Consider the following 17184-nt stretch of genomic DNA (forward strand, 5'->3'; position numbering starts at 1 on the left):
CTTAAGAATGCTTTGTGGGAATTCTTTCAAATTTACCACAAATGTTTACATAGATGTGAACTCAAGACCATCCCCTGTTATGAACTTGAATTCTCCGTAATGCCTTGAGGGAATTTATTCAAATGTGGTACAAATTGTAGTTGTTAGGTTATAGTTCCTTGATTGTTTATTTTACTAGCAGATTATACTGATAAGTCCATGGTTCAAATTTGCATTATCCAGTAATACATACATAGGTTGTGTTGTTGGACATTCAGTTTCAAGGCAAATAGGTTTTAAGGTTTTCTGTTTTGTTTAGGTGGAGATTGTGCCAACTTGCTCAAGAACATGGGCCCGCTGCCTGTAGAAATGACAAGGATGTACTTTGCTGAGACGGTTCTGGCTCTTGAGTACCTTCACAACTATGGCATCGTGCATCGGGATCTCAAACCTGACAAGTGAGAACATTAACCAGATTCCACTTTACTATTGCGCAACGTTTTTGTGTGAGACCAGCAGTTCAGTTTGTAAATTCTGGCTTCTATCTTTGGAAATACTGTATAAATATTAAGATCCAGCTCTGGCCGAGTACTCCTGCTTTTATTAGGATTCATTAAATTTAACATTAGTAAATTACTGAACAAATATTCACTCCTTCTTCCCCTATTATATTTCAGCTCGGCTAGAATTGGATGAAAGTATAAAAAATAAAATGCTTTGCTTTTGCTGATGATTTTCTTTTTTGGGTTTTTCCACCCAACAGTTTGTTGATTACATCCATGGGACACATCAAGCTGACAGACTTTGGTCTGTCTAAAATTGGCCTGATGAACATGACCACCAACCTGTACGAGGGTCACATGGAGAAAGACACAAGAGAGTTTATTGACAAACAGGTGAGGAAAAACATCCGTTTGAGACAGCAGTATGATCGAGACAGCTGCTTGACTTTGTCCAAACTGATCTTTGTTGGTTGGCTTCTGCAGGTGTGTGGCACTCCAGAGTACATCGCCCCCGAGGTGATCCTCAGACAGGGCTATGGGAAGCCAGTGGACTGGTGGGCGATGGGGATCATCCTCTATGAATTCCTGGTCGGCTGCGTCCCGTTTTTTGGCGACACTCCGGAAGAGCTTTTCGGACAAGTTGTCAGCGGTGGGTGTTGAAATGAGAAGATGACCATGAGAGGAAATATGTGCACCTGTTTTTCAAATATCTAGTCAGTCAGTAGGTGTGAGAATTAACTCTTCGGTGCCCATTATTAACAAACCTACAAAATACAAGTATGATAGAGAGCGACATCTTTGACAAGTCAGTCAAAACAAACTGCTGCTCGATCTTTAATGTCTTTGTATGACAGAGATTTTGAAGTTATTTTATATGTACCTCCTCTGATTGGCTTGTGTTTTTTTGATTGTCAGATGAAATCATTTGGCCTGAGGGAGACGATGCCTTACCTGCTGATGCCCAGGATGTGATCACCCGTCTGCTGAGGCAAACCCCGTTAGACCGGCTGGGAACAGGTACTGCTGAGCAATTCAGTGGTGATTGATACCAAAGAACTGTATTTCCTTGAAGTTATAAAATCCAATACAAGATTTTTGTTTCAAGAGGGAAATCAAACTTTACTAAATAGCATATACAAAGGCTGAATTTATAAAAAAAAAAAAAAAGTATATAATATTAAAATATAGGAGTAAAGAAATGTGGGGAATACGGTGGAGCCACGAAGAGGATATCTTAATAATTGCTTGCCACTGAACTTGATGAAAACTGTGAATACTGTGTGGTTGTAGGCGGAGCCTCAGAGGTGAAGCAGCACCCCTTCTTCCTGAGTTTGGACTGGAACGGACTCCTCCGACTGAAAGCCGAGTTCATCCCTCAGCTGGAGGCGGAAGACGACACCAGCTACTTTGACAGTATGTTTCCGTTTCCTTTTTTATTGTGTTACATCTTGACTGCAGGACTCACAAATTATTTAGATCAAAATATTAACCAGTCTGAGAGCAGTGAACAGCATTTGTTGGTTCGGTTTATGACAGGATCTCACTTATTATTCAGAAGACCTTTTGCTGATTGAATATCGATGTCCAAATAAATCAACATCTGTCAAATAGATTACAGTTTTGTGCTAAAATTTTCCATATTTTGTGAAAACGATGGGTTTTTCCAGATAATACTGTGTTGAGTGATGATTTCTGTTTGGGATTCGACTTCTGAGTTTGAATGCATCTTGATTTCTTGATATATTTTTTTTTCCTTTTCTGTAATCAGCTCGTTCTGAACGCTACCATCATTTAGCGTCTGACGAGGATGAGGAAACCAATGATGAAGAGTCTTCTTTGGAGATCAGACAGTTTTCTTCCTGGTCACATCGCTTCAGCAAGGTAAAGACTGCTTCGGTCTGTTGAAAGACGACATATTTGGATGTTTTTAAAAGTGGTCAGTCCTTTTAAAAAATGGGTACAAAAGACGTGCATCATTATTTCTAAATAATATTTAGTAAAGTATTACATCCTTCATATTCAAAGGAAACATGACTCACCTTGTTCCCGTTTGTCATTGAAGGTTTACAGCAGCACAGAACATCTTGCGACGCCCTCCAACCTAAGCTTCTCCTCGGACCGCAGCCACAGTGAGGAAAAGGAGGACCGCGGGGACACGGGAGGACTCGGCCCCTCCCCGAGTCCAGCAGATGGCAGTGTGGAGCACAGGCAGTCTGGACGCATGGCCAGGTAGACCCAAGTGTACAATATATGATACTGTATGTCATGGGCTCCTTTTATTTCTCTTAAATTTGTATAGTTCATCTAATGTCTTTTTTCTGTTTGGCACTTTTTTTTTTGTGAAAAGCTGCCAAAACAGAGCAGGAATAAACAGTTCAGTGTTTGTATGTTGATCCTTTGAACTTTTGCATGAGCTGATTTACTCATCCAACTGGTCTTTGACTGTATGTAGCCTTCGCCCCCGGGCCTCCTCTGGCTCCTCCCAGTCTGAGAGGAGCAGCAGCCCTCTGGTGATGAGCAGCACTCACAGCCTGGAGACGATGCCCCGCTTCGCCCTTTCCACCGATGATGAAGGTAAATCCAGACTTTACACATTTCTTTTCACAAGATGTACAGGTATTTATACCACAGTTGTCAACAGCAGGCATATTAACATGTGACTTACCCTTCTTCCTGCGCTGTGTGCAGCTGAGGTCGTGGTTTCAAACCTTCGGAGGATCAGGATCCGCAGCAACAGCACTGGGGCCAAACACTCGTCCCCCAAGGACCTGGCCGGCCCTCGACGCTTCGGTAACCAGCTGGAGACGCCGGACAGACAGAGGCTCCCCTGTGGAGGAAAGGTTCCCAAGTCAGCCTCCGTCTCAGCTCTGTCTCTCATCATCACTACAGGTACAGGAGGCTGCCAGCACCAGCGAAAAGTCCAGCAGAAGACAAATAACCGAACAATGAGCCACTGCTCTTTGACACACAACCTTTAAACAAAAATACCATAAATGTAAACACAGAATGGGATCCTGCTGTCACTCAAATCAACTTACAAATTTGGGTAAACATGAAAGTAAAATAGGTCTATGTTTAGAATCATAAAGGTTGAGGTTATGAATGTGTTTATCTGTAACTTAATGTAATGACGTCAAATTTGTACGGTTACAATAACGACCCTGTGTTTGCTTCAGATGACTCGCCCAGCAGCCTCCAGCCCGGTCCCATCTCCCCACGCTCACTGTCTTCCAACCCCTCGTCCCGTGACTCGTCCCCTAACCGTGATCTGTCCCTGAGCCCCAGCAGCCTGAGGCCACCCATCGTCATCCACACCTCGGGGAAGAAGTACGGCTTCACCCTGCAGGCCATCCGCGTCTACATGGGCGACAGCGACGTCTACACTGTGCATCATATGGTGTCGGTGGGTGTTCACTTTGAAACCTGCCTATTTAAGACAGACAACTTAAAGTAGTCCTTGTTTGTTTCAAATGTCATGTGTCCCAACTTGTGTGTTTTATTTTGGTGAACCCAAACGAGAAGAGAATGATATAAAAAGGTTGTTATGTAATGCTCAAATCAAACTCCTCTCCTCACCGTTGTTACAGAGTGTGGAGGAGGGCAGCCCGGCTCACCAGGCAGGTCTCTGCACCGGGGACCTCATCACCCACGTGAACGGAGAGTCGGTTCAAGGCCTGGTCCACCCAGAAATGATAGAACTGCTCTTGAAGGTGCAAGAGCTCGCTCACACTAATGCGGCAGCTTCTCAGCTAACCTAAAAATTGTATTATTTTCTTTTTATCTTGACACAAATTCTTTCATTCTTATGAAATGTGCAGAGTGGCAGCAAGGTGGCTCTTCAGACGATAGCGCTCGAGAACACGTCGATCAAGGTCGGTCCAGCTCGTAAAACCAAACACAAAGGCAAGATGGCTCGTCGCAGCAAGAAGAGCAAGAGGAGAGATAACTATGACAGGTGAGGATCGTGTTGTTTCCTCGCAGTCGCTGCAGCTCTGCAGTGTTACTCATCCTATGTTTACTTCGTGAGGTTGCCAACTGCTGGATGTTGTCAGTCCTTTGTCTCCCTCTAGTGTTTGAAACTGTGTTTAGTCACGTAGAGAAAGCAGCCACATCGACAAGGAGAGTTTTTTTTTTTTTTTTAAGTTGCCTGTATGAGAAGGTTAACTGACATAAATCCATGTGAAGTTTAACATGCGTGTTGATGTTGTGATGCCAACAGACTGATATCCTGGCTGCTTTGGAGGGGATGAGTGTTGCTTCACAGCTGACAGAGCTACAAAAATAAATCCCATCTCTTGGTCTTGTCCGTCTCCCAGGCGACGCAGCATCTTGAAGAAACTGTCCAAGCAGAGCACAGTGATGCACAGCAGTCGCAGCTTCTCCTCAGGTCTCCACCACTCCGTTTCCTCCAGTGAGAGTCTCCCGGGCTCCCCGACACACAGCCTCTCGCCCGGCCCCTCCACACCCTGCCGGAGCCCCGCACCTGACCATCAGGGCTTTGGTGAGTTCAGCGTGACTTCAGGGTTTCGGATGAGAAAATGAAATGGTTCTGATTGATCTAAAAGAAGCAGTCAGTAGAGATTTCGCTGATTACGCACATCTTTTGTCACTGTGATCCTCTTTTAATGGCATGGATCGTGTGCAGTTAAAGTCTAGATATTAAAGAAGTTGTGTGAAGTATTTGATAAGAGTTTTATTTCTGCTCTTCAGACAATAACTCTCCTCAGAGCACGTCTCCGTGCTCCAGCTCTCCCAGCTCCCCCGCCGCACACATCCGGCCCAGTTCGCTCCACGGCCTGGGCTCCAAGCTCAGCACGCAACGCTACACCAAGGTGGGCCGTCGTAAGTCGACCAGTAACATCCCCCCGTCGCCTCTGGCCTGCAACTCCTCCTCCAACCAGCCGCTTTCCCCACAGCGCTCGCCCTCCCCGCTGCCAGGCTTTGCCAAAACCCTCCACACCTACCACGGAAAAACCCTGTCGCCCCCCACCATTGTCAGACACATCGTCCGGCCCCGCAGCGCCGAGCCGCCTCGTTCTCCTTTGCTCAAGAGGGTGCAGTCGGCCGAGAAACTGTCTGCAGTGTATCATGCTGACAAGAAGTCGTACGCCCCCCGCAGGCACACGCTGGAAGTGCCGTTTTTTTGTGAGGGGGACCTGCTGGGTGACCTGGAAGTAGAGGGGGCCTACGGGGGCTCATACATCGGGGCTGACCACAGCAGATTGGGAGGCTACATTAGCAGCCAAAGGATTGAGCGATCGGAGCAGTTGGTCGTGATGCGGAAGCTCAACCTGTCGGAGCGGCGAGACTCCTTCAAGAAGCAGGAGGCGGTGCAGGAGGTGAGCTTTGACGAGCCAGAGGAGAAAACCAGCACCACGGTGACGGGGACCACCGCAGCTCCAGGAGCCCAAACACAGCCTCAGCCTCAGCAGCAGCAGCAGCAGCAGCAGCAGCAGCAGCACAGGATGGTGTGGAGGGTCACTCGACCGCAGAGCAGCCAGGAGGTGGAGGTGGAAGTGCCGGTGGTGAGGAGGTTCACACTGGTGCCCCAGATCGCTGTGCAGGGCTCCACGGAGAGCGAGGAGCAGGACGAGTGGGAGCCCTGCTCAGATGGAGAGGACTCCACTGAGAAGCCGGAGCTGGAGATGGGCATCCCTTCATCTCAGCAGCAACAAACGGGGCGTCCTCTCGCTGACTGCAGTGGCAGTCGGGCAGAAACCACTTCGACTGGTCCTCCAGTTGCACCAGCAGCAGAGAAGAGCAAGTGCAGAGAGGAAACTCCCCCAAAAGGATCTCAGAGAAAGTGACCGCTTATTTCTACTGCTCGTATCTTTTCTTTTAAGTCTTTCAAGAATACCATGAATTCTAGCGGAGTTGTTTCCCGTCAGCCCCAGACGAACTGCAGTTTGTAAACTCATTCACAAACTTGTCTGGCTGAAAGAACGGGAGAAAATTTTACTTGAATTTTGTATTGTAAATATTTGTTGTCAGGCATTGCAGACTCTCTGGTCTTATTTATTACATTTGTAAAGTCTGATGAAATTGTAACAGGGCAAGAGGGAAGTTCTTATTGGTTGAACAGCCAAGACTCAACATTTTTGTATCCGTAAAATGTGCTTTTATGTCTTTGGAATGGATTTTTTTTTTCTAGAAATGTCTATTTTTTAAATAAATCGTTGCGGTACAGAGTACGTAGTTGAGGTATTGCAGGGCAAAACTGTTGAAGGACCAAAAGGTATAAGAAGTCAGACTTTTTTTCCCCTTAATAATAATAATAATAATACTAATACTAATAACAATAACAATACATTTGATTTGTAAAGCGCTTTTCAAGATTCTCAAAGACACTTTACAGGTTAAAATGATCAAGACAACCCAATACGAGTATAAATCACACAACAATCGCGTTAAGATCTGCTGATAATAGTAAAAACAATACGAATCAAAAACATGAAATGTTGGATGTTTAGATTTAAACTGGGCAGCTGTTAATCTTCATGAACCTGAGACTGACCTGTGATTCACACTGAGAGCAACATGACTGATGTCATTTTCCAATCAGCTGGGTTTCATCTGCAATACACAACTACAACACACACGGACACACTTAATGTCCTTCACTTGAGCCTCTCATGGCACTGCACCCTCCAGTAGGAATAACATAGAAGCTAACAAGCCCTAATTCGACAGCAAGAGAAAAATACTGGAGTTGTATGAACCTGACAAACTTTGCGCAGCCATAATTCTTCCATTTCGCACTCATCAGGGAGAACTATTGTTCATGAAACAATCACATCGGCTGGTGAAAAAGAAGCTCTGCGTTTCCTGATTAGTTGTTTGTTTTCTACGTACAGTAGAAGTACTTCCACTGACTTGTTGCTCATGTTCCTTGCAGTGTGAATTCGCGGTCACAGTGTTGTTTTTCATTCGGTCAGTGCAGGATAACGTTGCAAATAATCCCACAGAGAAACTACCTGGATGTGATTTTAAAACCAATCTGTTCCGAAGCCGACCTGAAGGGTTTTACGTGCCATGATATCAGTGCAGAGTCCTCCCAGCCATAAATGTTCACACAGAAATGTCAGTACAATCGTTTTGACTTTTTTTTTTTTTTTTTTAAACTATCTCTTTTCCACTGGTATCGTAACCTTGACAACACCTCATGAAGCTGTGGATGTTGCACACTCATGTTTGCGTTGACTACTTTTTCAGTCCTAATTTGAACACTGATGCAGGACGGCTTTATGTCTCGCTGTAAAAACACTGAGATCTGTTTTCTTCAGAGGGAATCACAGGATTATATTTTCTTTTTCTTTTTTAATGCTTGTTTAAAACATTTATGTTTGGACTTTCCTCTCCGATCATGATGACACATTTTGAACTTTGTCGCATCCTCGTGTGTTTTATTGGGAGTATTTGTTTCAAAAACGTAGCGTTTGTCTTCGTTCTTTTTACGAGCATGAGAGACACCATGCCCAGACAACCTGTTACTACTTTATGAACTGTGTAGTGATGTTTACATTGGAGGGGAAAGTGCTCGTGTATTTTTTGACATAGGTTTTGTAACTGAATGTGAAAGATAAGCTAAAAAGAGAAAAGAAAAAAGGAGAGGGACACATTTACAGTGAATCCAAACCCAGGGCTTCTTTGAACAAAATGTTGTTGTCTTTCTATCGTACAAATATTGATGTATATTTTGGTAACGAGGCTGTGTATAATTCCAGATGTGTTGAAGGACATAATATGCACAATGACCTTTTGTGGCACCAGAGGGAGCTGCTGTTGGGGTTTCCACACAGCTTGGATGGACTTTATATTTTTCCACTACTGACATGGAGTTTTGAGCTTTGTTGTCTTATTTGTCAGAGGCTGTTGCTGGCTTTTTGTACGGACTGAGTCTTCTGTTTATAAAGCATCAGAATTGTTGATGTGTTTCTTAAACTCCTCTCCCTCCTCGAAAAAAAAACAACAACAAGTCCTTAAACCTCGTGATGATGACCTCGCAGGATGTTGTGTTTGTGAACTGAATGCTGGTCACGTCGCTGAACGGCTCAGTTGTTTTTTTTTTGCAGTCTGACAGAATTGTTTACAATGAACAAACATGCTTTGTACTGTACAAACATTTTATATTCTGTGGCTGCACATGATGAAACTCTCCTCTTTGATACCATGAAAGAAATATCATAACTGTTTTTGTTTTGAAGAAACTGTTCTTGAAGAGTAATTAAGCACCAAACTGAGAAGCATTTTGTATATTTACATGTGCATAAGTAGCAAGATTATTGTCTGATTTTTGTAGCCTGTTTTCTTAGATGTCATGAAGAAGGGAGACATGTTTAACGCGGATTCGTTTTTGCTGCTGGAGAAACTTTTGATATCTTGTATACACTGAACTGGGTTTGTAATGGTGCATATTTGCATTAGAACGATGTCTTACAAAGTCATGCTAAAGCAGGATGAATAATGAAGAATCATTACTCAAGGGGTTTATTATTACATACAAAGAATACAAGCCAGATGAACGAAAATAGCCTGTTCAACATTTGGGAAAAACTCAACGGTCGGCAAAGGCTACAGAGTTTTACAAAACATCACTGATACACTTCAAAGCTGCACATTTAAAATGATAAGTTATGATGTGTTTTACTAACCTGGATTCTTATGTGAATGTAAACATGCTCGTGCTCGTCTCCACCGGCTAAAAGTGTCCCATCACCGCAGTGAGCGGTGAACACTTTGGCCGCCGGAGGTCAGCCGGTGTTCAACGTACTCTTAAAGAAGCAAGTGGCAGGTCAGAGCTGTTGTACATGTGCATGTGTTCTCCTGTGGACTCTTCTGTTCAGTGCATGCTGCATGAGACAAGCACACAGCTGTAGTACTTGACTGCATGGTATACCGGCGTCGCCGCCCTCTACTGTGGTCTCTTGTGCAACGAATAAACTTTGTATTTCTCTTTGACTCTTCTCGCGTTGACCTCCGCTGATGTTCGAGTCTCGTGGACATTGTGATCGTTTACTACGGAGAACTTTATGAAGTCACGGACTGTGTTGTTTCAATGCACTGATGTGGGGAAATAAAGAGATGATTTGCAGGTTTTAAGGTGGATGAAGCGTCTTACTCTGATATATAGGCACATGTTGTGTTTAATTTTGTCTTATTATTTATTAGACTACTTTAAAGATAAAGATTTGACACAATGTATAGTATAAAAAGGTTTTAAAAAATATAGCCGCAAGCAGAAATGATCGGGCACCAAGCAAATTGCAAGCAGTCAAAGACAAGAAGCACCGAATACTTAATCACATGCACACACTGCTACATTGTTGGCTAGTTGTACTTGTCCACTAGTGGATCCGAACCATGGATCTTCAGGTTTCCAGAGAAGATGACTTAAAGACTGCGTCACTGGAGAGACATGCATTTGCACATTGGTACTTTTACTTGTGTAAAAGGATCTGAACACTTCTTCCACTAATGATATGTCTTCGTGACACAAGAAACATTTCGATATAGGTAGATAACAACTAAAGTAAAAACATTACACTTTTTCCTTTATCTTTCTACTGGCCACGGTGACATAATTCTCTTTATATATCGTTGAGACATTGATGGAAAAAAAAAGGATTTGTCCCTTCCTCTCGTTTGCATTGTGGCTCCGGAAAGTCTCCTTTGTTTTCTGTCTTATTTGCAAGTGATTCTTTCCTCATCTAATTGACGACTCCCGGTGTCCTTATCTTGTGACCTACAACCAACTCTGTATTACCATACGAAAGCAGACACAAAGGGAATGGGGGGTGACTGTCAATTGTTTGTCAACTGTATAAACTGAGAGAAAAGAAGGACTGCAAAGGAGGACGGCGGAGGAGAGGACTGCTGGGGGAAACCAGGCTGGGTAGAGCCCGGCTGGGCCGAGGACTGTTGGGAGGACTGCTGGAGAGAGTCCTGCTGTAGAGAACTGCTGGAGCCCTGCTACAGAGGACTGCTGGGGGGGAACACTGCTGCACACCTCTCTTTGAGGGTGCATGTAGTTGCTCCTTCTTGCAAGAATAAAATGTCCGATGTGTTTGATTTTGAACCAAGCCTCTTGAGTAATTTTTCCAACAGACATGGACGTACAAGTAGCCTATTTATGCTCTGGTACGTCAAGCACAATTTTTTTTTTTAAATCACAGAAAATCACATAAAGGTTTTTTTCTTTCCTACTGAGCTACTACCGAATTTTTGCCTTTTAAATAAATAGATTTTTTTTTTTAAATCGAATTCCAGTGGTATTCATGTGTGACAGACTTAAAACTGTCACATTTTTTTTCAAACCTCTAAAATACCCGATTGCAATGCAGCAGTTGCTCATCCTGGCCGCCAGGGGGTCGCTGAGTTGTGACGGAACCGTGGAACACCACAGAAGAAGACCCGTGTCCTTCACAACAGCTAACATGGCTACTGCAACGAAAATCATTCAGCGACTGCGAAATCTTTTATCCGGGGTAAGCAACAGAACCACGGTCAGACTTCTAAATGGAGTCGGGACGTGCTGCGGATATAATATCAATTCTTTGTGGGTTTTATTTATCGTAATACTTTACAACAGGAACGTTTAGTGTAAGCTGACCAGCTCGTAGCTGCCGGCCGGTCAATTGATCAGCTGTGTTGGGAGCTCGCGTTACACGCTGTTCGTGTAAAAGAGGCAATCAAGTCTTTGTTTTAACGATGCGGGGCTCGGTCGAATTGAACATCTGCTTTTGTGGTTTTGTTTTTCCAGCATGACCTGCAAGCTAAACTGCAGCTGCGGTACGAGGAGATTGCAAAGAGGTAAGATTTAATTAAGAGCCCTGACCTGTGAAGTTGTGAAGGTTAACCGAGCTTTTAGTTGGTGATGTGTCATTTACATTGTTGTTGAATGCGCATCAGTTTTGACACAGAAAGTAAAGCTAGAAAAGACCTGAATGGTGACATGTTACCGACGACATAAAGCTGCTCTGACGCCGTCAGGCTCCCGCAGGGAAATACTGTCAATTGATTCAACACCTTTACGTCAGGTGTTTTGTCTTTTTTTTTTTTTTAAATGTGTCAGACCACGCACGTCCCAAAACAACCTCTGCTTGCACCACATCGCGTCTGTTTTGTTTTTTTTAACCTCACGCCACTGGTGGGTCAGGCATTACAAACTTAAGCTGTGCATCTAAACCCTGTTTAAGTTTCATACTCATATGCGGATCTAAATGAGCCTCATTCACCAATATGTTGCTACGTCTTTTTCTTAAATTAGTTCTCAAGGAAGGTGCACAAAAAGTGTGGGTCGGATTCGTGCCGTGTCCATAGATGCGTTTGCACCTGTGTTTTTACAATGATGGATCCAATGGTTCTTTTAGGTTTTAGTTGTTCCTAATCCACACGCCCTGCCAGTCTGCTATAAAGAGGCATGAGACCGGAGGGCCGCGTGAACACATAAATTGCAAAAAAAATTAAGGGAGAAAAGAGAATTTGAGATAAACGTAAATAAAGCAGCAATAACAATGGCATGACGTTGTATTGCCACCAGACCAAAATGAGGGAGGCAACCGCTCTGGCGTTCCTCAGCCTATTAGGCCGGGTTTTTGATTGTTCTGAATCTTTTTCCTGATGGCGGGGGAACAAACGGAGAGTGACCCGGGTGTGTGTGATGTCTTTGCAGATGTTTCCTGCCTTCTTGTGGAGGCGGCCAGCATACACAGAGTTCAGGTCAGGGAGAGTAACTCCCCACAACCCTCTGCGCTGTTCTCACCACCCGGGCCAGATCCTTCCTGTTCTCTGCTGTGCGGCTGGCATACCACACAGTGAAGCACTAACACAGGGTGGTTTCTATTGTGCTTCTGCAGAAGCTTACCGGAAGTTTAGGGGGCAGGCCAACTTGTTTTAGCTTCCTCAGGAAGAAGAGCCTGTGCCGGGCTATCTTCACCAGGTGGGTTGTGTTCAAGGACCAAGTGAGATCTTCAGTTATGTGGAGTCCCAGGAATTTGACGCTGTCCACCCTCTCCACCTCTTCCCCACTCATGTAGAGTGGAGAGGGTGTGGTCTTCCTGGTTCTCCTCTTTGGTCTCGGTGGTGTTCAGGACCAGGTTGTTGTCCGAGCACCAGTCAGCCAGATGTTGGACCGCCTGTCTTTAGTGCGTCTCGCCGTTGTTGGAGACGAGTCCCACCACAGTGGTGTCGTCGGCAAACTTCACTATTGTGTTGGAACAGTCCTGGGTGAGGAGGGCCGGGCTGAGCACACAGCCCTGCGGTGCTTCTGTGTTCAGGATGGTGGTCTACGATGTCCGGTTCCCTATCCTGACATTCTGTTTGAAAGAAAGTCCAGAATCCATTGAACAGAGTGAGGAGTCATTATCAGGGAGAGGTGGTCTGATTAGCCGAGGTATGGGGATGGTGCAGCTTTGTATGCTCCCGAGATGTTGGTCTAAACTTTAGTAGCATAGCATCAGTGCTGGATGTTAAAAAAAAAAAAAAAATAATGGGAAGGTTCCCACTTACTTCACCGTGGGAAAAGCCTTTGCTGGGTCTGCATACACTTTCAACTCTACCCTTCTGTGATTGGTTGTGCTGCAGCCGGTGAAGGTGGTCCCTCACCTTAACTCTCCCATAATGTCGCAGCCAAACACACTTGCCTGGCCCGGGTATGCAGGTCATCTGTACTTGATATAGGAGGCTGTTAGTGCCACAATTTGCCTATATTTTCACGTGATTTACATTCAAAACAAAAAATGTTATGCTGCTTTAGTCGTCAAAAACAACGCTGTTTATAGCGCTCTGTGAAGTACAGAAAACCCTGCTTAATACATCATCAGTTAGGTAGTTCTGTAATGCAACACGTTAAATCTCCACTTTAAATACAAAGCCAACAAAAACAGTGCTTTTTACATTATTTTGAATGTAAATAGCGTGAAAATATATTTATAATTGCGGCATTAACGACCATATTAGTCTTATAATTTTAAACAACTGAAATAAAGTCATTGAAATAGGGTAGAATATTATTCAAAAATTATGGACATTTCTTCTTAAGAACGGTTTTGTGAATATGTTCTCAGAGATACCAGAAATATCAGGCTGAATATAGGTGAAAAATATATAGATAAAAAAATAAAAAGCTTTGAGAATTTATGTCAGTGTAATTATATTCAATCCTCTCACATAATTGCAGTGTGAAACAAAAACTGAAAGGATTAAATGTTAAGAATGTAACAACAACATAAACAACCTAAACCTTGGTCTGGATTGTCAGGTTTAATGAGGACTAGGATCAAGCTAAAGCTTCCAGACAGGAAGGACAGAAATTATTTTCAACGTCAACAAAAGGGGGAGAAAATATTAAGGGGTGAAAGCACCTTGTGTTTTAAAATATTCCAGCAAAGTTGCAGAACCTGTATGCAGCCTCGAAAAATCCTGACATTTCTAAAGTCCATTTTCCGATGCTTTTTCGAAAGGACACAGCCTCCACCCAAACTGGCTGTCGGCCCGAGCCACAAGTACGCCGACAACTACTATTTCACCAGAGATGGACGCAGAGAGTCGGTACCCGCCACAGTCGTGATGTCCTCACGGAAGGCCCTTGCTGCTGGCAGGTAAATGAATTATTCATCCATTCGTTTCCGTCACGTTGAACATCTGAGGGAAAACGAGCAAACCTGAGGAGCACAGCAGGGTTACAACAGCTAAGTGATGCAACACGGTATTGTGTTGGACGACGCTCGTGTTTGTCCCTGACAAGTGAAATTTATCTCGTCCAGTGAAGTTGCTGAGGTCCCAAAGCTTCCAGTGACGCCGGGTGCTGTGTACAAAGAGCCACTGCTGTCCACAGACCAGCCTTACCTCTGAGTATCGAGACAATCCTCTCCAGCGCCAACGTCGCTTCTCCATCTGGATGTGTTGCAGGGCCCTGACTGCAGCAAGCGTTGTATCTTGTACAATAACAAGTGTGAATAAAATGTGTTATACGTTTACGCTTGTTTGTTCAGCCAATTTTTATGGTCATGTGACGTTCTGAATAAATGTGAAATGGATCTTGCCCCCGGGCCGAGTTTGCCCCCACACCTTATTTGTTTTGGCCCACCAGCTCGTGCTTATTCTCTTAAGTCTTGAAAAATCTAAACCGTGATAACGATGAACCGTAAATTTTAATTTTAAGTAAATAAAAAGTATATCGCGAGTTTCCGGCAATGTACAGAGTGCTGTTAAGCTTCCCCATTAGATTACATTGACCTACATCTCATCTATGAAGAAGGATTGTGTTGTCTTTCTCTCCTGCTGATGCTCATGTGCTGGTAGTGTGTCCTACGTCACTGATTTGGAGCTGTCATTCAAAATGACAGATGGAGGCAGCGTCACACTGACAAGAGAACATTTGGGGGAAAAAAGTGGCAAAATGACTGTTTTTGAGAATCCTTTCTGCAGATTAAAGAGTAGTATTTTAATTATTTTTGAAATATTATTTTAGATATGTAATTTTAATGTTCTGTAAAATATATAACATTTTTAGAAATGTCATTTCACATAACGTAAATACTTATTTTTGGCCCGTGGCCCTCCATCCGCATTCATTTTTGGCCGTTCGGAGGAAAGAATTTAGGTTCCTGTGGTGTAAAATAAATGTGTCTTATACTCTGAACAACTGTGTCTGATACATCTCAGCGCTCAGTTTAATGTCAGTGCCGCATGTAGTAACCTTAAAAAAAAATGAAAACTCAATATTTAAGAGGACGTTTGGGAATCTTTTTACAGAATGTCTGAAGTGTATTTGTGAGGACAACCGATTATGATCATTTCATCAGTTTGCTGTGTTAACATGGTGAACAGGACTCATTGTATTCAGGCAGAATATCTTTCCAGAATCCTGCTACCTGCCACATCCCGGCGTCACCCTGTACTCCAGCTGCTGCAGGGTCCGCAGCAAGCAGTCCGACCCGACCCTCTGCTCCAGATGTGGGGAATGTGATGGTGAGACGGCACTTGATGAGCACAGTTGGACTTGAGTTGGCTTTTATCTTTAACAATTGAAAATTGCTCCAAGAATAATTATGTTTCACGAGCGCAAATGACACTAATGGTCTAAATGTTGATGAAATGGATCTAAAAGTAACGTGTGAACTGACACGTAGCTAATGGTTACCAACAATAATAATATTTATTTTCAGACAGACAGGGACAGGCTAATACAAGAACAATTTCACAAGCATATGAAAGAAGGCAGCTCACAAATCTTCTCTTTTTCTCTCATACGAAATGAAGAATAAGACTCGTTCATCATTCAAACATACAGTTTGCAGATTCAGTCAGGAATACAGAAGAAAAACTGACGTCTGAATGAAAAGATTCTTCCAGCTCATAAAACAACAAGTACTGGGACTATATATTATCATAGTGTCAACAGTATTCAACAAAGGAAAACATGTATTTATAAAGTGACATTCAGCAAAGTTTATCAGTAACCTTTATTAAGTAATTCACATTCACAGAGCAGAGATGAGGACTTAATCTGCCACATTTTACTTTGTGATACGTTATCTCCAAATGTATTTCAAATAAATTTGTATGAAAGTCATTCAATATCCCAATAACGTGAAACAATAACATATACTCGCAAGATGCAGATGAATACATATTTATTTACAGAAAACTGGATGAAATGGAAAGAAAATAGGCTATCTTTGTAAACTATTTACAACAAGAAATCATGTTTTTACATAATCAGACATCTATTTAAAAAAAAAAAAAGAGCTACTGTGTGTGCAGACTGAATATTTATAGGAGGAACCAGAGCAATGTGACAATCAGAGCATCAAGTCTCAGATCTCTGTGCACTCAGCAACAAAAGCTGTGAATGACATTCTCCTCAAATATTCTGGAGAGTCACCAGACATCACAGAAGGGGCTTTTCTCCTGTCTGAGGCTACAGGCTGTAGCTTCAGGAGACACCAACAAAACAGTTTGTAAAACCGACTTTTTCAAGTTTGCCCAAAATCAATTTGAAAAAATGAAGACAAAGCTGGAGACGGCATTGGAGACAAGAGAAACAAATTTCCTGTTGAACCTCAAACAGAGTTCAGGATCATCTCACTTTATCGAGGAAACTTCTGAAGATTGTCTACCAGGATGTGTTCCAGAGACTCCCAAGTCCAAATTCAGTCACGAGGAACCAGAGGAAATCGGCGTCATCAGGACAGAGTCCCCTAAAGCCAGAGACGAGCAGGCAACAACACAATCTTGCCCAACTCCTGTTCATCTTTTTAATGTAGCTGTATGTAAGGAGAAACCAAAAGAAGATGCATCGCCACCGTCAGCTGGTAGTCCGTCTCCTGCAACTGTGAAAATGATCAACGACCTCATTGATGCTCTATTAATACAAATACTCTCCAAATCCCCAGAGGAAAGCGTCAAGGACTCTACTGGCAACATTAACGATGACAAGGAAACAATCAGCAAGGCCATATTTAAAGACCTTTGTAAGAAGTTTCTCCAAAAAAAACTGCTGGAGTCTGCAATGGCATCAGCTACATCTTTTAATGATGCTGTTGTGAAGTCTCTGAGAAGCCATCTGCCTTTGATCGCCCGATCGTCCAAAAAGAAGTCCACAGTTTCCAGGTTCTTTTCAGCTGTGGTCGGTCATGCCTCTGCTGCTTCAACTGATGAGTGACTGAATTAACTTTAAATCTGATAAGTTCATCTTACT

General features: G+C 43.3%; 2 protein-coding genes across 6 annotated transcripts in view; both read left to right on the plus strand.

Moving 5' to 3' along the window:
• The window catches only part of mast3b (microtubule associated serine/threonine kinase 3b), a 37852-nt gene extending 28277 nt beyond the window's left edge, over nt 1-9575 (plus strand). For all 5 annotated transcript variants that reach the window (XM_069153361.1, XM_069153365.1, XM_069153360.1 and 2 more), the window contains 14 exons: nt 299-437; nt 743-875; nt 966-1131; nt 1398-1499; nt 1773-1895; nt 2251-2363; nt 2545-2711; nt 2935-3056; nt 3171-3371; nt 3659-3885; nt 4070-4192; nt 4301-4437; nt 4799-4983; nt 5193-9575. In XM_069153361.1, the coding sequence (XP_069009462.1) occupies nt 299-437; nt 743-875; nt 966-1131; nt 1398-1499; nt 1773-1895; nt 2251-2363; nt 2545-2711; nt 2935-3056; nt 3171-3371; nt 3659-3885; nt 4070-4192; nt 4301-4437; nt 4799-4983; nt 5193-6289 (3035 nt within the window). In that variant the 3' untranslated portion in view covers nt 6290-9575. The remainder of the gene's footprint in view (nt 1-298; nt 438-742; nt 876-965; nt 1132-1397; nt 1500-1772; nt 1896-2250; nt 2364-2544; nt 2712-2934; nt 3057-3170; nt 3372-3658; nt 3886-4069; nt 4193-4300; nt 4438-4798; nt 4984-5192) is intronic.
• Nucleotides 9576-10858: 1283 nt separating this feature from the next.
• Nucleotides 10859-14458, plus strand: ndufa7 (NADH:ubiquinone oxidoreductase subunit A7). Its single transcript, XM_069153368.1, has 4 exons — nt 10859-10966; nt 11242-11291; nt 13943-14080; nt 14246-14458. The coding sequence occupies exons 1-4, from the start codon at nt 10916-10918 to the stop codon at nt 14331-14333; spliced, it is 327 nt and encodes a 108-aa protein (XP_069009469.1). The 5' UTR covers nt 10859-10915; the 3' UTR covers nt 14334-14458.
• The last annotated feature ends 2726 nt before the right edge of the window (nt 14459-17184 follow it).

The sequence above is a fragment of the Embiotoca jacksoni genome, unplaced genomic scaffold (assembly GCF_022577435.1).
Source record: "Embiotoca jacksoni isolate LCO1_2020_lvr unplaced genomic scaffold, fEmbJac1.0.p SCAF_19, whole genome shotgun sequence".
Lineage (NCBI taxonomy): Eukaryota > Metazoa > Chordata > Actinopteri > Embiotocidae > Embiotoca > Embiotoca jacksoni.

Coding starts and splice junctions, on each gene's coding strand:
- ndufa7 (XM_069153368.1), top strand. CDS start 10,916: ATGGCTACTGCAACGAAAATCATTCAGCGACTGCGAAATCTTTTATCC. Junction 10,967..11,241: donor TGCGAAATCTTTTATCCGGG/GTAAGCAACAGA, acceptor TTGTTTTTCCAG/CATGACCTGCAAGCTAAACT. Junction 14,081..14,245: donor AAGGCCCTTGCTGCTGGCAG/GTAAATGAATTA, acceptor TATCTCGTCCAG/TGAAGTTGCTGAGGTCCCAA.